Source organism: Pan paniscus, chromosome 20, assembly GCF_029289425.2.
Source record: "Pan paniscus chromosome 20, NHGRI_mPanPan1-v2.0_pri, whole genome shotgun sequence".
Taxonomy (NCBI): domain Eukaryota; kingdom Metazoa; phylum Chordata; class Mammalia; order Primates; family Hominidae; genus Pan; species Pan paniscus.
This window is the reverse complement of record NC_073269.2, coordinates 56,527,798-56,551,230: the sequence shown is the minus strand read 5'-3', so window position 1 is coordinate 56,551,230 and position 23,433 is coordinate 56,527,798. Positions and strand designations below refer to the sequence as shown.

The following is a 23,433-nucleotide window of genomic DNA, read 5'->3' as shown; positions in this document are numbered from 1 at the left end:
AGTGATTCAATCACAGCTCAGGAAGCATCGAACTCTGGGGCTCAAGTGATCCTCCTGTCTCAGCCTCCCAAACAGCTGGGACTACAAGCATGAATCACTATGCCTGGCCAACCTACTCTATCTTTTGAGTTTCGTACTTCATCCCTGGATAACCCGGTCAATAAAATAAAATAGTGAGTGGGTTCCCCAAGGACCGGCAAGACCAGGAAGAAAAGTTTAATAAGAACAGAACCCTAGGGGAGCCTGAAGGAGCTCAGGCATTTCCTGGAATACCCCACAGAGTAACCCTGCCAGCCTGAAAGCAACCGAGACTTAGAGGGAAAGGACATAATCAGGTTTATAAAGATCCCAATGTTCAACCCAGGAAAAATAAGATGTTCCCCCAGTGCCGGGGTAGAAGACATCTGCAGATCAGACACAGGGACCAGGACTCCAAGTTGGGAACACTTCCCAAAAAGCATCAGTAGGCCTGGCGCAGTGGCTCATGCCTGTAATCCCAGCACTTTGGGAAGCTGAGGCAGGTAGATCACCTGAGGTCAGGAGTTCAAGAACAGCCTGGCCAACATGGTGAAACTCTGTCTCTAACAATACAAAAATTAGCCAGGTGTGTTGGCGGGCGCCTGCAATCCCCGCTATTTGGGAGGCTGACGCAGGACAATCGCTTAAACCCAGGAAGCGGAGGTTGCAGTGAGCTGAGATCGTGCCATTGTACTCCAGCCTGGATGACAGAGCGAGACTCTGCCTCAAAAAAAAAAAAAAAAAAAAGCATTAGTAAATATTTCGGGAATCCTCTAGGAAAAGAATGAAGCAGGATTCACATGGAATGAAGACAGAAAAAGCATAAGCTATCTCCTGCAGGTACAGAAAGAAACAGAAGTTAGCAATGCTAAGACTATCTTCTTTATTAAAGTTATCAAAAATAGGCCAGGCGCGGTGGCTCACGCCTGTAATCCCAGCACTTTGGGAAGCCGAGGCAGGTGGATCACTCGAGTCCAGCAGTTCAAGACCAGCTTGGGCAATATGGTGAAACCCCGTCTCTACAAAAAATACAAAAACTAGCTGTGCGTGGTGGTGCACGCCTACAATTCCAGCTACTCAGGAGGCTGAGGTGGGAGAATCGCTGAGCCTGAGAGGTGGAGGTCGCAGTGAGTCAAGGTACCGCCACTACACTCCAGCTTAGGTGACAGAGCAAGACCCTGACTCAAAAACAAAAAGAAGTGATGGGAGGGAAGGCAACCTCCCACGGTGCACCACCTCCTGGTCTTGACAGTCGACTCACGAACCATCACTTGTTTATAAGCGCGTTTCCGATCTGCCATCGTAATTCCACTTTAGTCATGCATCCCGAGATCATTCAAACCACACCCAAGAGAGACTGGACGACAGCATTCACTAGGGTGCTATTTATAACCATACAATGCAGGAGGCTAGCTGCGTGTCGATTTGGGGGACAGTTTAATAAACTGCCACACAACACAGCTGAGCTTCACACAGCCATGAGGATGGGGACAGCCATTCCTTGGGTTTCTGAATAACGTATCAAGTGAGCAGTGAATTTCAATCAAGCTTGTACATCAGGACCGTCTTGCCAAAACAACAGTTGCTTTTGGCTGCTGGAAGCTGTAGCTTTTCAAAACGTTCACACTTTTCAATGTATCGTCGATGTTTTTAAATAGACTTACAGGGAGGGTGGCACACAGCAAAGGCCCGCAGGCCCTCGTAGCACCGCAGTCCAGGTAGGATGCTGGGCGGCGGGGGGTGGTGGAGGGGGTTCTATTTACAGTGTCTGGGCTTTGACTCCACTAACTGTTGGTTTTGTTTTCTTTCTTAAACCTTTTCCTTCAAGTCTGGAAGCCTGTGGAGGGCCTGTCACCCTAAAGGCAAGGATTCCTTGTTTGCACCAGGCAGACAAATGTCAAACCACGACCCCAGGGGCTGCACTAGGCGTCGGGCCCAGAAGCCCCTGGCCATCCAGCCCCGACTCTTTCATGCCTCTGCCCCTGATGAGGGGACCCAGGGTATTCTCAAGGGGACACAGAAGGGAGGCTGCATCCTAGTCCAGTGTCAAAGTGAGGGGGGCGCTGCAGGAGCCTGGACAGGACCACCTAGCCCAGCCAGGGACAGGAGGGTAAGACCACCTGGAACAAAGGCACAGAGGCTGGAGAGAAGGCGGCATGTTCCCAGACTGCATGGGCTCGGGGTAGGGGGATGCAAGGTCAGAACTGGCATAGTGGCCAGGATCTCGGGCTCTACTCCATGGGCAGGGGGGAAGCCCCTGGGGCTGCATGGGGCCATGGGGGAGGCGGGCGCAGTAGACACCGGCTGCTGTGCCAAAGGCCCCAATCCAGCTGCTCCTCTGCCAGCAGAAGGCAGAGGACGAGGGGCTGGCCCAGGTGGCCTCATGGGACAGGGGGAAAGGAGGGACCAGCAAACCCTTCTTGGGATGGCTGAGGACACAGGGGACTCCAGCAGAAAGGGAGGCCCCTGGGTGTGCAAGACGGGACGCTGACCAGCCTGGGCCCTCACCGGCCACTACCCCCACCACCACCACCACCCCCACCCCCACCCTGGCCCCCGGTGTCCGGCGCTCCTGACATCATGAGGAACAGGACGACGGGAATGATGTACATCCACTGCAGCCGGACGGAAGGATGGACAGACAGACACAGAAAGAGAGAGAGAGGGGAAGGAGGTGAGTGTGGGCATCACCCACCCACGGTGGGGACCAGCATGAGGGGAGGCCGCGTAAGGGGAGGGCGCCCAGGTCCCCTACGTCACTACAGGTCAGGGAGGGCCGGTGGGGCGCAGGGAGGGGCAGGGGTCTCGGTCCTCACTCAGGCCTCCTGCGGCGGTGGCGCGGGCCCTGGCGCAGCAGGACGCAGGGCTGTGAGCAACACGGCCCCCCCCAGGATGATGTGCCACTGGGGAGGGAGGGAGCGCAGGTCAGGGCCAGTGGGCTGCCGTGGGGCCCGAGGGCCAGCAGGGAGCGGGAGGGCGCTCGAGTGGGCAGCAGGGCAGGGCCCAGCAGGCAAGGGCTCAGCCTCTGGGCCTCAGTTCCCTGCAGCACAACTGTTGGACTATCCAGGCAGAGAGGGTGAGGCCCTCAGACAGGGCACTCAGCACAGCAGGGCTCAGCTATCCCAGCCTCAGCATCCTCCTAGCCTGCCTCGGGCCACGCAGACCTCCTCGCTGGCCTTGGCCTGCCTGGGCTCCTGTGCCACAACCTAACACCAGTCTCCACACTCAAGGGACCAGAGGCCTGGGTGGAAGCCACCTCCTCCGGCTGTCCCCAGCCTCCCCACCCCACGCCTCAGCCTCCAAGCCCCCGGGACTCAGACCTGCTGCTGGCAGCACAGGCCCCTCCCTCCTCAGCTCCAGGAGGCCTCCCAGGCACCCTGCTGCCCCCAGTGCCCCTCCCTGGGCCACATCCCTCCCGGACCCACTCCTCTCTCCTTCCTGTACAACCCCCTGGAGAACCTGCTCGCCCCTCCTTTCCAAGCCTCCCTGGTTCCTTTGAAACCTCCACTGTTCCCTTCCTCTCCAGCCTCATGGCTCCAACCTAGCTCAGGCCGAGACCTCCCCCAGGACCCTGCGCCCTAGAGCTGGCCCGACCTCCCCTGACCACACTTCCATACCCTCTTCCTGCAAACAAGACTCAGCCCAGGTACTAGGACACACAGGAGGCCCGGAGGACAAGGAGCAGGCCCGAGCACCATAGGGGAGTCTGGGTGGGAGCATGGAGGGCCTGGCCAGGCACCGGGACTGTCAGGAAGGGAATAGGGGAGGCGGGGGAGCCCCACTCACGTATTTGGCGAAGAAGGACTTCTGCTCCTGGGGGTTCTTGGCCTTCTGGGCCTGTTCCATCTCCAGGCGCTCAATGAAGGCCGCCGTCTCAGGGCTGGGGCAAGGGGAGAGAAGGAGAAGGGTGAGGCCCGGAGTCCAGGGACCTGGAGACCCTGAGGCCGCCAGGAAGGGCCGGGGCAGGTGGCAAGGGCGCCGCGAAGGCAGCAGGGGCTCACCCTGGGGCTGTGGTGGGCGGCTGCAGCTGCACCGAGGTGGTGAACAGCTCCAGGTCCACGTCCTCCACCTCATGGCCTCGGCAGCCCCCGGGCTGCGTCACCACCGACACGCCCACCACGTTGCCGGCCACATCCACATGCAGGGTCAGCTGGTCCGACAGGTGCGACTCCACCAGGGAGCACTGTGGGGGGAGTGGGGTCAGTGGAGGTGGGGAGCCTGCTGCCTGGGCTCCACCCTAACCTCCCTCCGCCCCCACCACAGGACCCCCGGAGCATTTTTCAAAACCTTCCCATGGCTCCCTGTTACCCTCAGGCCCAAGTTCAACCGCCCCCCACCCCGGAGTCCTCACAATGCTATCCCCATGAAAGCACCCGCTACCTGGACCGACCCCTCCAGACCAGGAGGCCTTGGAGGGCAAGGCCAGCTCTGAGTCTCCCAGGCCTCTGCGGGCTCCAGAAACACAAGGGTTCGAATGGTGGAAGCAGGACCAGGGTAGGGGGTGAGGAGGACGAGGGAGAAGGGGGCTCATCCTCGACACCAACTCACCGCAGGGACAAAGGAGGAGACGTAGCCACCAGCTTCCAGGCCATCCAGGGCCCCGGGTCGCCTTGGGATCCGGACCCGGTACAGGCCATTCAGGGCTGCCACATCCTGGGGATGGGAGAAGAGGGTGCTGGTCAGAAGGATAGTGTCAGCCCTGGACAGGCTGTGATGCCCACCAGGCCTCCGCGGAGGCCCCTCTCCAGCCCCACCCACCTCACGGCCCACACTCCCCAGGCTAGCCAACCTGAGTCGGCCCGGGACTCTTCCTGTTGGGGTGGCCCGGCTGGTGGGTGAGGCCAGGAGCAGCTGGGACCGCCCCACCTAGGGGAAAAGCCACCACAAGGAGGGCAAAGCCCAGCCCAGCGATGGAGTGGGTCCTGAGGACGCCTTCCCTGTGCCTGGATCCAGCCGCACCTGGCGTCCACCCTATGCCTGGACGTACCAGTTACATGCATAATAAATTCTGTTTGGGGACAGCTGTGACAAGAGAATCATGTGGGCACCATGCAGGAAGGGTGCTCAGGCAGACCTCACCGCGTGGCCACCAGAATCAAGCCTGCACTCCCCAGCCTCCCTCACAGCTACATCTGGCTGATGGGTGGAAGTGGGTTGTGCCAGCTTTTGCAAGCTTTCTCTAAATGCTGCTGCTCCTTCTGCCCCTCTTTCTCCCTCTCTATCCTGCTGCCTGGAGCCCTGGGGCCTCTCTGCATGACCCCTACGGAGGATTGAGCTGGGCCCTTGAGGCTGCCACAACACAGGGCGACAGAAGTGAGCTCCTGTCCAACCATAGCTATTTTGAGGCTTTCTCCTCACAAACAAATCTCATCTAAGTGGTCATGAAACAGCTCAGCTGATCTGGAAAAGAAGAGGAGCCGACTGTGTGAACCTGCAGGGGAAGGGGGTCTGCCGGCAGAGGGAGCAGTGCAGGAAGAGGCTGTGACGCAGGACACCATGCCTGGCGGCACTATTCCACCAGGGGCAGTCATTGAGGACAGAGGCTGAGAGTGGCAGGTGGTGCTGGGAGCCCACCTGGGCCTGGAGGGAAGGCTGCCGGGGACCAGCAGGGGGTGGCTGAAGAGACAGCTGGATACCCTCCATCCCCATCCACACCCAGCCCTGAGGGCCCCACCTCACCCGGAGTCGGCCCCGCTCCTCCTCGCTGAGCTGCCGCTGTGACAGGGACAAGGTACCATCCTGCTGGTTCCAGAGCAGTGAGCCCCGCTTCCGGAAGTTGGCACTGTCATCTGTGAGGAGCTCAGGTTCAGAGACGCCCCCTCCCCCGCCCACCCTTCAACCCAGGCAGGGGCCAGGAGGTCCAGCTTCAAATTTTGGCCTGGCCTCCACCCGAGTGACCAGGTTCCCTCCCCATCTTGGCCCCCATTTTCCTATCTGCAAAGTGGGGACACCTCCACCATGTTCCACCTCACAAGGCAACCCGTAGCAGATGCATGAACCCCACAGCTCCCAAATCCTACCTCTGCCTTGCCAGGTGACCCAGGGATAGCCACACAACCTCTCTGAGCCTCAGCTTCCCCAACTGCAAAATACGGAGGCTGTGGAGTTCAGGAATTCCCAACTACCTGGCCATGTCAGAATCAGGGGAGCTGTTCACTGAGCAGATGCCAGGGTTTGCAGAGGGGCACCAGCTTCAGGGTTTGTGCCCTCAGGTTCGGGGCCTCAGACTCGATTACTACACTCTGGACAGCACTGACATCCAGCTCTGGGAACCTGGACACCTGCATCATGGCAATTTAAGTTTGGGTTTGAAGCTGGCCCCTGCTCTGCCACTCACTCACGATGAGACCTTGTGTGGTGCCTACTCTGAGCCCGTTTCCTCTTCTGGAAAAAGGGGCTGACACGAATACCTACCACCTCACATGGCTGCTGTGAGGACATCTGAGTTAATACTTGCAAAGCGTGGAACTGCTAATGCTGGGCACGTGGCGACTGATCAGGAAAGCCGCTCTGAAATTATTACTGCTGTGATGACCTTTTAAAAACTGAGGTTTGTCTCACAGGCAAGGGGGCATTTAAAGAGTGTTTCTCTTCTTTCATGTCCCACTTTCCCCTAACCTGAGGTAAATCTGTTAGTAAATGGATGTTAGTAAATGTCATACGACGGGAGGCACCCGGACTCCAAGTCTTGACTTCTCAGGGCACCAATGTTAAGTGTCTAGGAGAGGACGTTGCCTGACTCACCGATCTCAAATGAGTGCTCCAGCAGCAGCCCCACCGTGCCACAGGCCTCGCCCTCTCGACCTTCCGCCCCAGCCTGCAGAGGACACAGAAGGCCCCAGGTGAGGACCACCCAAGCCCTCAGCATAGTAGTCACCCACAGAACCCAGGACAGACAGACTGGTGGGCTGAGGGAGGAGCCTTATCTTCAAGTTAATCACTGCTGCTTGCCTTTATTTCACTAGAAACCACCCATTTCATGAATATTCATACTCTGGACTCCCTCACCCCCAGAAAACCAGACCCTACAAACATGCCTAACCTCATTGCCAAAGCAACTATCCCAAGGTCACTTCCAAGCCTTGCGCCACAAATACTCATGAGTTAAATGACACCCTCCCTCTCCCAAGCCTTCTTTTTCATGCTAATATTCAAATGGCCTCCTTATCACCTGACAGCCCAATAGCCAAGATGCAGCCTGAGTTCAGTCCCTATTAAGCACATTCAAGATTCATGCTTTCCTTTTCTCCAACCTCCAAACTTGCATACTCACGCATATTTAGGAGACAAAACTCATCTCCACTTCCTCAAGAGCCCCCTCCCACGCCTTATTTTCTTTTTCTGAGACAGGGTCTCGCTCAGTCGCCCAGGCTGGAGTGCAGTGGCGTGATCTCAGCTCCCTGCAACCTCTGCCTCCTGGGTTCAAGCGATTCTCCTGCCTCAGCCTCCCGAGTAGTTGGAATTACAGGCACCTGCCACCACACCCAGCTAATTTTTGTGTTTTTAGTAGAAACGGGGTTTCACCATGTTGAGCAGGCTGGTCTTGAACTCCTGACTTCAAGTGGTCCGCCCGCCTCGGCTTCCCGAAGTGCTGGGATTACAAGCATGAGCCACCGCGACCGGCCTAATTTTTTTTTTTTTTTTTTTTTTTTTAGTATTTTTTGTAGAGACAGGGCTCGCTATGTTGCCCAGGCTGGTCTTGAACTCCTGGCCTAGAGCAATCCTCCCGCCTCGGCCTCCCTAAGCGTTGGGATGACAGATGAGCCACCGCGCCCGGCTTCACCTTGCCTCTTTCATTTCAACCGCCCGGACGTCGGATTCTCCAAGATTCCACACCCCCAGCCCCGCCCCCTCATACATATTCCCGAGCCAGAGCCTTCCGACAGGTGCGCTTGTTCTCCCACCCAGTCCTTGCAACCCGGTGCACTGGCGAGGCCCCTCCTGCGCGTGCGTGACTGAGGCCTGGCTTTCCAGGGATCTCCCACCTCTTCCCTCTCAGCCCTGCGCAGCCTCCTTCCGTCTGTAACTCACCTAAAGACCCAAGACCCGCGACACCCGTAGACCGCGCCCGCTATGCACAGCTAAAGAGCACTCACCCCTCGCGCACCAGTCCCGGCCCGGCAGCCGCTGCCCCGGGCTCGACTGGGCGCTGCTACCGCCATCAGCAAGAGCAGGAGCAGCCGGGTTGCCCCAGCGCTGGCTGCCGCCATCTCGGCTTCTTCCCATCAGCGAAGGGACGGCTGTGAGCCAAGAGCCGCGGAGCACGCCGGGAGGAACAGGCCGCATCCTGACGCCCGTGCGCCTGCGCTGGGCCCCGGCGCCTGCGCACTGGCGCCCGTCCGCACCTGGGGCCTGACGTCAGCAGGATGGGGCTGCCCCTTTGGCCTGATCTCCAGGAGCCGCCCCCTCCAGGGACGTCATCACAAACCAGGAGCCCGCTCTTGTGTGACGTCATAAAGCCCGCTCCGCATCATGACGTCACAGTGCGCGTACTCCCGTCCCCTCGCTTTCTCCGTCTGCTCCTCCGTCCGCTCCCGTCGGACGGGGACATTGCAATGAGGCGGGATCGCGGCCCTAAGCCGGCCCTGGATGGAGCTGGCGAGGTGGAACCAGGTGGGATGGCAGGTGAGAGAGGGGAGCCAGGCCTAGAGGGGTTGGACCTAGTGAAGGAACCAAGTAGGATGGGGCCGGCAATTCGGGGACATCTGATACCCCGTCCTCTCCGCGGGGCTGTGCCGGGCCCTCCCAGTTGGGGAGCCAGGCACAGCCTCCCAGGATCGACCCCCAGACTTCGTCCTGGTAGAATGCCTCCTGGTTGCAGCCTCTCCCACGGGCCGTCCCAGACGGCTCCAACGCTACCTCCAGAGCGGCGAATTCGACCAGTTTCGGGACTTCCCCATCTTTGAGAGCAACTTCGTACAGGTAGGGAGCCCCAGAACCCCCTCATCCCCAGCCTCGGCCTGCCCCTCGACCTCCTCCTGACTTGGAAAGCCCCTGCTCCCCCATAACGTCCATCTCGTGGGATTCCCGACTCCCAACTCCTATGTGATCTCTGACACCCCATACTTCTAGTTCTTTAGATTCTTTGTGAACCCTGGCCTGTAACTCCCTTGCCTCAGTTTCCCTGACTTCACACCCATATGATTCTTGAACTTTAATTTCAAGATATCTGGCCCCCAGCCTGATTTTCAACTCACCTGGTTCATGACCTTTTCCCCTACCAAGATTCCTAACCTCTGATCCCTCCTCAGTTCTGCCCCCACATCTATCCTGCCCCGACCTCTGACCTCTGGCCCCAGGTGACTCGGTTGGGAGAAGTTGCCAACGAGGTCACCATGGGGGTGGCAGCCTCCAGTCCAGCCCTGGAGCTCCCGGACCTATTGCTTCTGGCCGGCCCTGCCAAGGAGAACGGACACCTGCAACTCTTCGGGTAACTGCCCTCACCTCAGCCGAGACCCCTTCCTCCCTCAGCTCCAGGCACCTGAGCCCCCAGCAGTACCTCCCCTCGTCCAGACCACCCCCAGGGCCAGGAGCTGGCAGTGCTATCGGCCCTCCCTGAGCTGCCATCTACCCGGGAGAACAAGGACAGAGCAGCCCTCAGGGGCCAGAAATCAGAGACTAGACAGACCTGAAGGGGACAGTCCTCAGCCATGCCCCAGCAGCGGTCAGGAGAATGACCATTTCCGCAGGGCCTGCTCATGCCAGACGCCCCTAGGCCGCGCATACGATCTCACCTCTGACCTCATATCTTCACATGGTGGGGTCCCTTAGCCCCATCCGCCAAAGAGCTAAACTGAGGCTCAGAGAGCCGGGAGCCAGTTGCCCAGGGTCCCACTGTGGCTCCAGAGTGGGCCAGGATTGGAATGCCAAGCTTGTCATGATTGTGGATCTCATGGATCTTGAGCCCTCCTGTGCCTCAGCCCACACTGCCCCTTTACGTCATATTTTTTCATTGAAAAAGTAACGCAGATCGGGTGCGGTGGCCCACACCTGTAATCCCAGCACTTTGGGAGGCCAAGGCAGGCAGATCACTTGAGGCCAGGAATTTGAGACCAGCCTGGCCAACATAGCAAAACCCTGTCTCTACCAGAAATACAAAAAATTAGCCAGGGCCGGGTGCGGTGGCTCACGCTTGTAATCCCAGCACTTTGGGAGGCTGAGGTGGGTGGATCACGAGGTCAAGAGAACGAGACCATCTTGGCTAACACAGTGAAACCCCGTCTCTACTAAAAATACAAAAAATTAGCCGGGCGTGGTGGTGAGCGCCTGTAGTCCTAGCTACTTGGGAGGCTGAGGCAGGAGAATGGCGTGAACCCGGGAGGCGGAGGTTGCAGTGAGCTGAGATTGCGCCACTGCACTCCAGCCTGGGCGACAGAGCGAGACTCCATCTCAAAAAAAAAAAAAAAAAAAAATTAGCCAGGTGTGGTGGCGGGCACCGGTAATCCCAGCTACTTGGGAGGCTGAGGCAGGAGAATCGCTTGAACCCAAGAGGTGGAGGTTGCAGTGAGCCGAGATCATGCCACTGCACTCCAACCTGGGTAACAGAATGAGTGAGACTCTGTCTCAAAAAAAAAAAAGAGAATAAAAAAGAAAAGAAAAGAGAAAAGAAAAAGTAATGCAAACAAATGAGAAAACAAGCACAAAATAGACAGCAGAAGATGTTCCTTTTTCTCACCCAAGGCTCCTGCCCCAACTCCAGCTACAAACACTGAAATGTTTACGTGCCTACAGTACAGAAACATTCTGCCAGTAGCTTTCACTTTTTTTGTTGTTTGTTTTTTTGAGACAGAGTCTCCAGGCTGGAGTGCAGTGGTACAACCTGGGCTCACTGCAACCTCTGCCTCCTGGGTTCAAGCAATTCTCCTGCCTCAGCCTCCCGAGTAGCTGGGATTACAGGTGCCTGCCACCACGCCCAGCTAATTTTTGTATTTTTAGTAGAGACGGGGTTTCACCGTGTTGACCAGGCTGGTCTCGAACTCCTGACCTCAGGTGATCTGCCTGCCTGGGCCTCCCAAAGTGCTGGGATTACAGGCATGAGCTACCATGCCTGTCTGGCTTTCACTTTTTTGACCACATCTCACAGTTCATGAAAGAGAGATGCTGGGTATGGTGACTCATGCCTGTAATCCCAGCACTTTGGGAGGATGAGGTGGGAGGATTACTTCAGGCTTGGAGTTCAAGACCAGCCTGGGCAACATAGCAAGACCCCCATCTCTACAAAAATCAAAATTACAAAGCTAGCCAGGTATGGTGGCACATACATGTGGTCCTAGCTACTGGGGCTGAGCCAGGAGGATCACTTGAGCCCAGGAGTTCGAGGCTGCAGTGAACTGTGATCACACCACTGCACTCCAGCCTGGGCAATGAAGTGAGACCCGTTCTCTAAAAAAGAAAGAAAGAGAGGGAAGAAAGAAGACAGAGAAAAGAAGAAAGGGAAGAAAGTAAGGAGGGAGAAATAGAGGAAGGAGGGAAGGAAGGAAGGACAAACTCACATTGTCTCACACATGCACACATGAAGGTCCACAGTTCCTTCTCTGCATTTCTGAAATCCAAAAGATTGCTTTTCTAATTTCGTGGCCAAATCAGATTTTGACCTGCATGTACTCAAGATGACTTACAGCCTTTATTAATCCCCCCTGCCTAAGTTAAAAACCTTTCACAAAGGAGTATTCTGACACCAGTACAGTACCCTGAGATATTTTCTCTTCTACACTATACCTTTATTTTTGTTTATGTGTTGTAGAGGTGGGATCTCACTATGTTGCCCAGGCTGGTCTTGAACTCTGGGCCTCAAGTGATCCTCCCACCTCAGCCTCCCAAAGCACTAGGATTACAGGCATGAGCCACTGTGCCTGGCCTTTATTTATTTATTCATTCATTCATTCATTTAATTTTGAGACAGGGTCTCACTCTGTCATCCAGGCTGGAGTGATCACAGTTCTCTGCAGGCGCAAGCGATCCTCCCACCTCAGCTGCCTGAGTAGCTGGGACTACAGGTGTGCACCACCCACACCTGGCTAATTTTTGTATTTTTTTGTAGAGACAGGTCTCACCATGCTGCCCAAGCTGGTCTCGAACTCCTGGGCTCAAGCAATCCTCCTCCCTCAACCTCCCAAAGTGCTGGGACTATACGTGTGACCCACTTGCCCAGCCCCTTTTATTTTAAATGCTAACTGTATTTCACCAATTGATCTCATCACTCACTGAATCATGACCTGCAGTTGGAAGAACACCAATGATGGTGCTGAGAGTGGCTGTGACCCCCTCATAAGCTCCTTTGGCACCCTAAAACCCCTTCCCAAATGAACATACCACTGAAGTGAGAACATTGAGCTTGCTCTACAAATTTGGCCTCAGGACTCACCTCCTAGCCCCTCACTTCTGTCTAACCAACTTCCAGCCCTGAGCTATTCTGGGGCAGTTTCTGACAGAGATATATATATATACACACATGCATGTATATATACATATACACACACATGCATGTATATATACATATACACACATGTATACACACATACATGTATACATACATACACACATGTATACATACATATGCACACATACACGTACACACACATATGCACACATACACGTATACACACATATACATACATACACGTATATATACATATACACACACGTATATATACATATATACACACGTATATATACATATACACACACGTATATATACATACGCACATATATATACATATACACACGTATATATACATATACACACGTATATATACATATACACACGTATATATACATATACACACACATATATACACACACATGTATATATACATATGTACACACATGTATACACACATATATATACACACATATATATGGATCCATCCTTTCTTTAAAAACAGCAATAGAGGCTGGGTGTGATGGCTCACACCTGTAATCCCAGCACTTTGGGAGGCTGAGGTGGGCAGATCACCTGATGCCAGGAGTTTGAGACCAGCCTGGCCAACATGGTGAGACCCCATCTCTACAAAAATACAAAAAATTAGCCAGACATGATGATGGGCGCCTGTAGTCCCAGCTACTCAGGAGGCTGAGGCAGGAGAATCATTTAAGCCCAGGAGTCGGAGGTTGCAGTGGCCAAGATCTCACCACTGCACTCCAGCCTGGGTGACAAAGCAAGACACTATCTCAAAACAAACAAACCAGCAGTAGAAGGCTGGGTGCAGTGGCTCACACCTGTAATCCCAGCATTTGGGAGGCCAAGGTGGGAGGACTGCTTAAGCCCAGGAGTTGGAGACCAGCCTGGGCAACATAGTGAGACCCCATCTCTACTAAAAATACAAACATTAGCCAGGGATGGTGGGGTGTGCCTGTAGTCCCAGCTACTTAGGAGGCTGAGGTGGGAGGATTGCTTGAGCCCAGCAGGTCCAGGCTGCAGTGAGCTGTAATCACGCCACTCCACTCCAGCCTGGGCAATGGGAGCAGGACCCTTTCTCAAAAAATAAAATAAAAAGCAGTAGCCACAGGCTGGGCGCGGTGGTCACACCTGTAATTCCAGCACTTTGGGAGGCCGAGGCGGGTGGATCACGAGGTCAGGAGTTTGAGACCAACCTGGCCAACATAGTGAAACCCCCTCTCTACTAAAAAATACAAAAATTAGCCAGGCATGGTGGCGGGCGCCTGTAATCCCAGCTACTCGGGAGGCTGAGGCAGGAGAATCACTTGAACCGAGGAGGTGGAGGTTGCAGTGAGCCGAGATCGCGCCATTGCACTCCAGCCCGGGAAACAGTGCGAGACTCCATCTCAAAAAAAAAAAAAAAAAACAGCAGTAGCCACAAGCCATACGCCACTTCTCCCTGCGCCCACCCCGTCGTCAGCACGACGCCCATATCCATTTCGTATTGCCATGAGCACAGCCACCACGCTCCTTCAGACATATTTGCACAATTGGACTCTTTTTTTGTTTTTGAGACGGAGCCTCACTCTTGTTGCCCAGGCTGGAGTGTAGTGGCATGATCTTGGCTCACTGCAACCTCCGCCTCCCAGGTTCAAGAAATTCTCCTGCCTCAGCCTCCCAAGTAGCTGGGATTACTGGCATGTGCCACCACACCCAGCTAATTTTGTATTTTTAGTAGAGACAGGGTTTTGCCATGTTGGTCAGGCTGGTCTCAAACTCCCGACTTCAGGTGATCCGCCTGCCTCGGCCTCCCAAAGTGCTGCGATTACAGGCCTGAGCCACCGTGCACGGCCTGCACAGTTGGACTCTTTTTGACCATTGCACGTGCTCTGCTGTCTTAGACACCAAGCTGTGTCCAGCCTCCTCATGTTAAAGTGGTAGGCAACGTCCTTAAACAAATGCCTGCCCTCAGATGGCTTGGTTTCAAATCCTGGCGTTACTTCATCACTGGCTTTGGCCAAGCTCAGCCTACCTGCCTGTGCCTCAGTTTCCTCATCTGGATGACAGGGATAAGAGGAGAGCGCACCCCATAAGGTTGTCGGGGGGAAAACTGGGTAAATATAATAGCACCTGGCTCTGAGTAAGTGCTCCACAAATGTCAGCTGTTATTCTTCTATTTGGGGGACAAAAATCAAGTCACCCACTGAGGGACACTGGGGTTTGTTGGCATCTCGGTTACAGGCGGTGTGGCAGGGGACATCCGCGCGTATGTGTCTGTGCACAGGTGTGAGGGTGTCTGTGAGATCCATTCCTGGCAGTGATACTGCTGGACCAGAGAGGCCACCTGGCTACTCAGTGTTGTAGGTGAACATGGGACCTGGGCTCCAATCCTGGCTGTGTGACCTGAGCCAAGATCCTCACTCCTTCCTGACTGCTTCCTGCTCTGCCCTGTTGGACCTTAAATCGGGCTGCGGGCCTGAGCAATCGATTTACCAAGATACTCAAAAAGCATCCACTGAAGCATCCACTGAGCACCTGCCACGTGTCAGCTGCGGGTACCAGGGAAACTTTCACCACTGGACAAAGCAGGTCTCCAGGAACTCCCACTCTACCAGGCAGGCAGAGGGAACAGGTGGCCATTTGTTAGATGGGCAAGGCCTGTGGGGCTCCGTCAGACCGGAAAGGACTACGGGGAAGTCTCAACAGGGTGGATGTGGTTGAAATAGGCCAGGGGAGACGTCCCTGAGAACGTGCCTCCTGAAACACAGGGCGATGAGGGGGCGGGTCTTGCCTGGAGAAAGAGCTTTTCAGGTGGAGGGAACCATCTGTGCAAGGGTGCTAGGGTCGGACTGAGCCTGGTGTGTTCATGGAACAGCAGGGAGGCCAGTGTGGCTGGAGGTGCAGGAGGTGAGGGCAGAGAGGGAGCAAGGGGCTCGGCAGGTCTGTGGGCCACAGTGAGGGCTTTGTGTTTATTCCTGTTGAGCCAGAGCCACAGGAAGGCTCTGAGCAGAGGGACCCAAGCTGCCCAAGGTGTTGACCTGCGCCCTCTGGGGGACTTGTGGGGAACAGACTGTAGGGACTGAGGGCTGAGGCAGGTGGCTGGACGCAAGGGTGGCAGAGGAGGGAGTTAAAAGGGTTTGGATTGTGGATACATTTTAAAGGTGGCAGGCAAAGTGAGGTGGCTCATGCCTATAATCCCGGCACTTTGAGAGACCAAGACGAGAGGATCACTTGAGCCCAGGAGTTGGAGACCAGCCTGGCCAACATGGTGAAACCCCATCTCTACTATATAAAAATAGAAAAATTAGCCAGACATGGTGGTGCACGTATAGTCCCAGCTGCTCTGGAGGCCGAGGCAAGAGGATTGCTTGAGCCCAAGATGTTGAGGCTGCAGTGAGCTATGACCGTGCCACTGCACTCCAGCCTGGGCAACAGAGTGAGACCCTCTATCTCAAAAACCAACAAAAAATAGTGGAGCCACCAGGATGTGGCGTCAGGACTCATCAGGGTGTGAGAACATGGAGTCCACCGCGACTCCAAGATTTTGACCAAGCAAGAGGGGGATGTAGCTAAGACAGGGAAGACCAAGAGGAGTAGGCTGCGTGTGAGGGGCTGAGGGAGCTTGAGAAGTGGGCTGTTGAACATGTTGTGAGTCGGATGGTAGATCCCACACCCAAGATGGGATTTTTTTTTTTTTTTTTTTTTTTTGAGACACAGTCCCTCTCTCTGTCGCCCAGGCTGGAGTGCAGTGGCGTGATCTCGGCTCACTGCAACCTCCGCCTCCCAGGTTGAAGCAATTCTTCTGCCTCAGCCTCCAAAGTAGCTGGGATTATAGGCACCCACTACCATGCCCGGCTAATTTTTACTATTTTTAGTAGAGATGGGGTTCCACCATGTTGGCCAGGCTGGTCTCAAACTCCTGACCTCAGGTGATCCTCCTGCCTCAGCCTCCCAAAGGGCTGGGATCACAGGCGTGAGCCACCACGCCCGGCCCCAGATGGAAATTTCAAGTAGGCAGTTGTATATTCGAGTCTGGAGTTTAGGGGAGAGGACTAGTGGGAGACAAAAAGGAGACATGTGGCTGGAAGAAAGTTGGGAATGGACTCAAGTTCAAGAGGCAGTGAAAGTGGAAAGGGATTCGTGGGGCAGAGGGAGGGGTGGCAAGGTGGGGACCCCTGACCCCGATGGTGCTGGAGGACCCGACAGGGTCAGAACCTGAGGCTGCCCCTTCCTGCCACCCAGGCTGTTCCCCTTGAAGTTCGTCCAGCTCTTTGTCCACGACAAAAGCCGGTGTCAGCTCGAGGTCAAGTTGAACACCAGCCGCACCTTCTACTTGCAGCTGCGCGCCCCACTCAAGACCCGAGACCGAGAGTTCGGCCAGTGGGTGCGGCTGCTCTACCGCCTGCGCTTCCTCTCCGCTTCCACTGTGCCCTTCACGCAGGAGTAAGAGGTGCTGGAGGATGAAGATGGGGAGGGTGATGATGATGAGGTGGAGGCCCAGAGGGAGTGGGAGGAGGTGAGGAGAGGGGGGAAGCGCAGTGGGGCAGCAGAGGGCAGAGGGGAGGTGTCTGAGGACTCCCAGGTCTAAGAGAGGAGAGAGCTTGGGTCCTGGACTCCTGGGTCTGAGGGAGATGAGGGCTGGGGTCCTGGACTCCTGGGTCTGAGGGAGGAGGGGCTGGGGCCTGGACTCCTGGGTCTGAGGGAGGAGGGGCTGGGGCCTGGACTCCTGGGTCTGGAAGTAGAGGTGACCCAGGGATATGGGGGTCTGTGGGTAGAAGCCAGCAGTCTCTCCAGGGCCTTGGCACCCCTAGCCAAGGGGGCTGTCGTATCCTACTTGGGAACACACACAGCCACCCACACCCGTGCCCCAGCCCCTCTCCCCGTGACATACCAGAGTAGGGTCTAGAGAGGGACAACCTGTGCCCTGAAGGAGTGGGGTCAGCCAGGCCCAATGTCCAGTTCTCTGTAGGGCCTTGGGGCTCAAGGTGGAGCAGGGGATGATGCCAGTTTTAGAAGCTGAGGGCACTGGAATCTGTGCCCCCTCTTAAGACACCTGGCTTCCCCTGCCATTCCAGTAAGTGCAAAGTCCCTCCCCGCCCCCTCACTCCCTAACTGCAGGCCAAGGCCTCTGAAACAAACTCTCTCTCCCCAGCCCCAAGGCGTGGAAGCCAGACTTGACCCCAAGACCTCTGAACTCTGGGGACTCTGAGTCTTCCAGCATCCTTCAAGGTCACCGAATGACCAGAGATCAAAGTACCTTGCCTCAGGGCCGGGCAGATGAGATATTAAAGTTAATAAAGGTCAATCCATTAAGAACCAACAAGCAGGCCACGAGCGGTTTCGCCTTCGTCACCAAGTCCGTGCAGCTGCCTGGCAGGAGTTTGTCCGGTACGGCTGCCTCCCTCTTCGGTTCACCACATTTAGCTCTTGGGGCCGCTGCCAAGGCCTAGAGGCGGCCACACCGTCACAGCTGCTTCGGTAGAGTGGCCTTCTGGGTGTGGCCTGGGTGTGTCTTTGACTCGCTGCCACTGTCGTTGCCCCTAGCCTGCACCCTCCCTCCCTCCCAGCAGCTTCTCTGGGGCCGGCCTCCCCGTGGGCTTGGGTTCACCTCTGATGCTCTGTGGTTGCTGTGACAACGTGGCTGCCTCGCTAAAGTAGCTATTCCAAGAGGCCACCTCACCGCGGCCTGTGTCGACGCAGCTGCTCCCATCGCCAACCCCGGGGTGACCAATCCCCTGCAGGAGGAAGACGGAGCTACGGAGTCAAGAAGGACAGACACTCCAGGGTCCAGACAACACTGTTTTGTTCTCAGCGAAAACTCCAGAAAGAACACAGTCCTGGGAGGTTGGGGATTGGGGTCAGGACTCCACCACCAATTGTCTTGGCAGGTAGGGGACAGGTCTCACTGCGGCACTGCAGGAAAACGAGAAAGCGGGTGAGCCAGGCCCGGGCACGCCTCCTCCTGAAGCCCCAGGAGGAGGAGCTGCATCCACATGACCAGCAGGGGGACAGGATGACGGTCACCATCCCGCCCCATCCCAGGCCACTGTGGCTGGACAACCCAGAGTCACAGTGCCCCTGATTACTGGTATTTTGGATCCCAGATGGGGACATTCTGAGCTGCTGGCTGTACGCGGTCACTGGAATCCTGAGGCTGGGATTTTTCTGAGCTGATTTAATAGTTAATCAGGGAGACAGCAGAGTATCAGAAATTGGGTGGGCTTGGAAGGGCAGTGATCTGGGGTGTTTTTGTTTGGTTTTTGAGACACAGTCTCACTCTGTTGCACCAGGCTGGAGTGCAGTGGTGCCATCTCAGCTCACTGCAGCCTCGGCCTCCCCGGTTCAAGTGATCCTCCTGCCCCAGCCCCCCAGGTAGCTGGGACAACAGGCATGTGCCACCAGGCCCGGCTAAATTTTTTTGTATTTTTAGTAGAGACAGGGTTTCGCCATGTTGCCCAGGCTGGTCTTGAACTCCTGGGCTCAAGCGACCCGCCTGCCTTGGCCTCCCAATGTGCTGGGATTACAGACGAGAGCCACCGTGCTTGGCTAGAAAGTGTCCTCTCTGAGCCTTTGTTAAGGGTCCCCAGCCACCCTGTCTGCTGGGCTGTCCTCAGAGCCAGGGAAGTCAGAGGTCAGAAGTCACCATCCGGGAGGGACTCTGGAAGTCCACATTGATGTCATCCTGCTCTGAGGGACACGGTTAGTGGCCTCCTCGCTGAGCCTTGACTGGCAGACATCTGATGGGCCGGAGCCCAGGGTAAAGGAGCGGGGGAATTGTGTTCCAGGAAGAGGGAAGAGCATGTGCCAAGTCCCTGTGGCGGGAAAGCCTGGCCAGTGTAACCGCCAACAGCCCGGTGTGGCTGGGGCATCATGTGGGAAGAACCGGGGTGGACACACCACCGTGAACACCAGGCGGAGGGGCGCTGGGGCGCTGGGGAGTCCCCAGCGGGCTGGGATCAGGGCTGGGGCAGAGCAGCTCTGGATAGAGAGAGCTCTCTGGGGCCAGAGTCCAAGGGTGAAAGTGGCTGGCAGGAGGGAGAGACTGGAGACAGGGAGGCGGCTGGCAATGGAATATGGGAGGAAGAGGATGTAGCTTTCCTGGGGCTGGACCTGTGGGACCGAGATGAGGGGACGGGGCAGGGAGAGGCAGGGGCAGGGGGGTGGGAGCATGGGGACAGGCTATGGAGGGGAGGCACTTTCGGGAGCTCCCGCCACCCCTGGTCATCCGTGTTACCCATATTTGCTCTCACTCTGTCAACCCATCTGCCTACGGGGGCCCAGGTACACTGGAGGCCTTGGGGACGTTTCCTAAGCCCTTCTCACTCAGCCTTCCTCTTCCTTGTCCTTCAACTCCTTTGGAAAAATCTGACTCCTGCCCAAGCTGGGTCAGGGGCTCCCCCACCCCAACTCCTAGGATGCCCTGTGCTGCCTTCAGGACAGCAGCTTCCCAGTCCTCCTCCCAGAGGGCCGGTCTCACTCGTCTCCAGATCTCAGCGGTGCTCAGCCCGGGGCCACCTGTCAGGCTGGCACAGGGCCCGAGCAAGGGTCAGCCAGTGTTGAGGATGGCCACGCCCTCACCTCGGACCTCCAGCTTGCACTCAGCCAGCGCCTCGCCCAGCTCGTTGACGGCCCGGCAGGTGTAAGTCCCAGCGTCGAAGGGCGAGGGGCGACGGATGTTCAGCGTCAGGACTCCTTGGTAATTGGTTATCAGGAACTTGGGATCTTCACGGATTTCCGTCTTGTTCTTCATCCAGACCACCTTGGGCTGTTGAGAGTCAAGGGAGAGGAGGCCAACTTAGAGAGAGTCCCTGGGCAATGATGACAAAATGGGGCTCAGGAAGCAGATCTGGGTTCTAGGCTCTGCCACCCTCTTGCCAGATGTTCTTGGACGAGTCACTTCTCCCTGACCCTCAGTCTCCTCTTCTGTAAAAGCAGGTTGATAATCCCACTTCACAGGGTAACGGTGGGGTCTTCCCATTGCTCTCAGGACAAAGAGCTCACTGTTTGTAGTGGCCCACAGGGTCCCACGCTCTTTGACCCCCATTACTTCTCTGCTCCAGCCAGTCTACCTCGCTGTCCTTCAAACAGACCAGACAGGCACCCACCTCAGGACCCTGGCACTGGCTGTTCCCTCTTCCATAGTGCCCTTCCCTTTTTTTTTTTTTTTTTTGAGACAGAATCTCGCTTTGTCTCCCAGGCTGGAGTGCAGTGGCGTGATCTTGGCTCACTGCAACCTCCACCTCCCGGGTTTAAGCAATTCTCCTGCCTCAGCTTCCCAAGTGGTTGGGATTAGAGGCGCCTGCCACCATGCCTGGCTAGTTTTTGTATTTTTAGTAGAGATGGGGTTTCACCATGTTGGCCAGGCTGGTCTCAAACTCCTGACCTCAGGTGATCTGCCCGCCTCGGCCTCCCAAAGTGCTGGGATTACAGGTGTGAGCCACCGTGTCTGGCCCAGCCCTTCATAATTTTATATTATTTATGTGACTCTGGGCAAATGTCAGTCTCCCCCAACATACAGGAAATTTCTTGTTCGAATCACCCAGGTCATTGAAAGCCTCTGAAAATGTTTGTTGTAAGAATAAATGGAGTGAATAAATGAACGAGAGCACGAAACAGTGCTGTAAATAAGCAAATGGAGTGAAGGAATGAACTGAGTAAATGGATAGATTGGTAGGTGGATAAATGAGTGGAATGAGTGACATGAATGAGTGGAGTTAGTGAATAAAGTATACAGAGATGGAGACATGGTATGCCTTAAGGAGGCTGAAGCGAAGAACCTACAGCCCAGACCAGAAGCTGGCAAACTGTTCCTATAAAGGGCCAGATGGTAAATATTTCAGGCTTTTTGGGCCCTGTAGTCTCTGGGCCTGGAACACGAGCCACGCACATTTATTTACATTTTGTCTGCAGTAGCTGTAAACAAAACATAAACAAATATGCTTGGCCCGTGTTCCAATAAAACTTTATTGAGAGAAACAGGTGGTGGGTGGATTTGACCCATGGGTGATGGTTTGCCAACCCCTGGTCTCAATGAGCTCTAGGTTGCAAGTGTCCCTGTTCACAAAGAGCAGTCGGAAAATGGCTGGACAGGAAGACCCTGGGGAGCCGTGCTGGTTTAGGCTGCCCCTGCTCCCAACGTTTCTTTTTCCACGGGACTGGCATTTGTCCTTGGACAGAACAAGAGAGACTTAATGGTCCTCTCCTCAAGCTGCCGAGACAAGCTGTTACCTGGCAGTCAGGGGACAAAGAAAAAGGCAAGAGGCCAGGAGCAGTGGCTCATGCCTGTAATCCCAGCACTTTGGGAGGCTGAGGCAGGCGGATCACCTGAGGTCAGCAAAACGCCGTCTCTACTAAAAATACAAAATTTAGCTGGGCATGGTGGTGCACGCCTGTAATCCTAGCTACTCAGGAGGCTGAGACAGGAGAATCGCTTGAACTTGGGAGGCGGTTGCAGTGAGCTGAGATCGCACCACTGCACTCCAGCCTGGTCTCAGGAAGAAAGAAAAAAAAAGAAAGAAGGAAAAAGGCAGGAAGCCAAAGGCAAGATGTGATTGATTGTCTGAGACTTGGGCTCTGGTCAGAGGAGTTAACAGGAAGTGGGTGAAAAGTGAGCAAGTCCAGTCTGGGCATGGTGGCTCACACCTGTAATCCCAGCACTTTGGGAGGCCGAGGCGGGAGAATCACTTGAGCCTAGGAGTTCAAGACCAGCCTGGACAACATAGCAAGACCCCATCTCTACAAATTATAAAATTAGCTGGCCACAGTGGTTCATGCCTGTGGTCCCAGCTACTCGGGAGGATGAGGTAGGAGGATCACTTGAACCCAGGAGGTCAAAGTTGCAGTGAGCTGTGATTGTGCCACTGCACTCCAGCCTGGGTGATACAGCAAGACCCTGTCTCAAAAAAAAAAAATCAAAAATCAATTAAAAAAATTTTTTTAAGTGACTAAATCCCTTGAGACAGAGAACTCGGGGAAGAAGAACTGGCGTGATGGGGAGTGGGCTTCATTGTATGGAAGATTCCCCACAAGGCAACACACACGCAGATCTGGGTCCCTGCCCTGGCACCTTCGGGTGGCCTCTGACAGCGCAGTTGAGGGCTGCCGAGTACCCAGCCACGACCACGCGGTCTATGAGAGGCGTCAGGAACTTGGGAGCCATCCGGAAGTCATGCTCCTTATACTCGAACGGTTTGAAGGTGATTCCTGGGGAGAGAGGATGCACCCGTAAGGCGACTGATCTAGATTCTCCCCTGACACCAACCAGGGAACAAACCGCAATCACCTCTCTCCCATGACTAGGTGCCGTCAACCCCAGTGGGGAGGGGAAGGCAGGAGGAGTCCAGGTGGGACCTGGGCGAGAGGGTGGATGGGGTGGGCCTGGGCTGTGGGGCAGGATGGCTGTACCTGTCTTGAGGATGCGGGCCGTGTTCTTGGAGACACCAGGTGAGTCACTGAGCCCACAGATGTTCTCGGTGTAAACTCGGAAATAGTATTCGTTGCCCACGATGAGGTCGGACACAGTACAGCTAGTGTGCCTGTTACGTTCATAGACGTTGAACCACTCCTAGTGTGGGAACAGGGAGGGACCAGGCGGGTCGGGGCCACAGGATCACACGATTACACACAAGACACAGACGAAAGAAGGGGTGAGAAAAGCACATCCAGTGTTTAAAAAATGTGTCACTCATGGCGCACTACTCACGGTGGCCAACAGGTGGAACCAACCCAGCGCCCATCAGCGCAGGGATGGACAAACAAAACGGTCGGCCCAGACAAAGGAACATCATTCAACGCTAAGAAGGGGTCAGGCACCGTGGCTCATGCCTGTAATCCCAGCTCTTTGGGAGGCCGAGGTGGGAGGCTCGTCGCTTGAGCCCGGGAGTTTGAGACCAGAGTGGGCAACCCGGCGAGACCCTTGTCTGTTAAAAAAATCAAAAAATTAGCCAGGTCTGGTGGCCAGCACCTGTAGTCCCAGCTACTTGGGAGGCTGAGGGAGGAGGATTGCCTCAACCTGCGGGTTGGAGGCTGCAGTGAGC

The 23,433-nt window shown here is 55.6% G+C and overlaps 3 protein-coding genes across 7 annotated transcripts in view; 1 reads left to right on the top strand and 2 right to left on the bottom strand.

The window, feature by feature from the left end:
* Positions 1 to 1,388: 1,388 nt before the first annotated feature.
* Positions 1,389 to 8,253, bottom strand: EMC10 (ER membrane protein complex subunit 10). Of its 2 annotated transcripts, XM_003813625.6 has the most exons (8): positions 8,115 to 8,253; positions 6,763 to 6,835; positions 5,698 to 5,807; positions 4,567 to 4,671; positions 4,020 to 4,201; positions 3,805 to 3,898; positions 2,835 to 2,921; positions 2,581 to 2,633 (listed from the first exon to the last, which is right to left on the bottom strand). In XM_003813625.6, the coding sequence occupies exons 1-7, from the start codon at positions 8,226 to 8,228 to the stop codon at positions 2,835 to 2,837; spliced, it is 765 nt and encodes a 254-aa protein (XP_003813673.2). In that variant the 5' UTR covers positions 8,229 to 8,253; the 3' UTR covers positions 2,581 to 2,633. The 2 variants fall into 2 exon arrangements, with proteins under 2 accessions (XP_034802424.1, XP_003813673.2); XM_034946533.3 differs by lacking the exon at positions 2,835 to 2,921 and having other exon boundaries at positions 1,389 to 2,633.
* A 96-nt stretch (positions 8,254 to 8,349) lies between these two features.
* GARIN5A (golgi associated RAB2 interactor 5A) lies at positions 8,350 to 17,720 on the top strand. Of its 4 annotated transcripts, none has more exons than XM_034946536.3 (5): positions 8,350 to 8,643; positions 8,822 to 8,940; positions 9,318 to 9,448; positions 16,640 to 16,847; positions 17,550 to 17,720. In XM_034946536.3, the coding sequence occupies exons 1-4, from the start codon at positions 8,385 to 8,387 to the stop codon at positions 16,842 to 16,844; spliced, it is 714 nt and encodes a 237-aa protein (XP_034802427.1). In that variant the 5' UTR covers positions 8,350 to 8,384; the 3' UTR covers positions 16,845 to 16,847; positions 17,550 to 17,720. The 4 variants fall into 4 exon arrangements, with proteins under 4 accessions (XP_034802427.1, XP_034802425.1, XP_003813674.1 ...); XM_034946534.3 differs by having other exon boundaries at positions 8,374 to 8,643; positions 9,270 to 9,448; XM_003813626.6 differs by having other exon boundaries at positions 8,380 to 8,643; positions 8,840 to 8,940.
* A 463-nt stretch (positions 17,721 to 18,183) lies between these two features.
* MYBPC2 (myosin binding protein C2) overlaps positions 18,184 to 23,433 on the bottom strand; it is a 35,120-nt gene continuing 29,870 nt past the window's right edge. Inside the window, exons 25-28 of the mRNA XM_034946532.3 lie at positions 22,802 to 22,961; positions 22,464 to 22,600; positions 19,976 to 20,162; positions 18,184 to 18,310 (exon numbers count right to left, since the gene is read on the bottom strand). Of these exons, the coding sequence (XP_034802423.1) occupies positions 18,300 to 18,310; positions 19,976 to 20,162; positions 22,464 to 22,600; positions 22,802 to 22,961 (495 nt within the window). The 3' untranslated portion in view covers positions 18,184 to 18,299. The remainder of the gene's footprint in view (positions 18,311 to 19,975; positions 20,163 to 22,463; positions 22,601 to 22,801; positions 22,962 to 23,433) is intronic.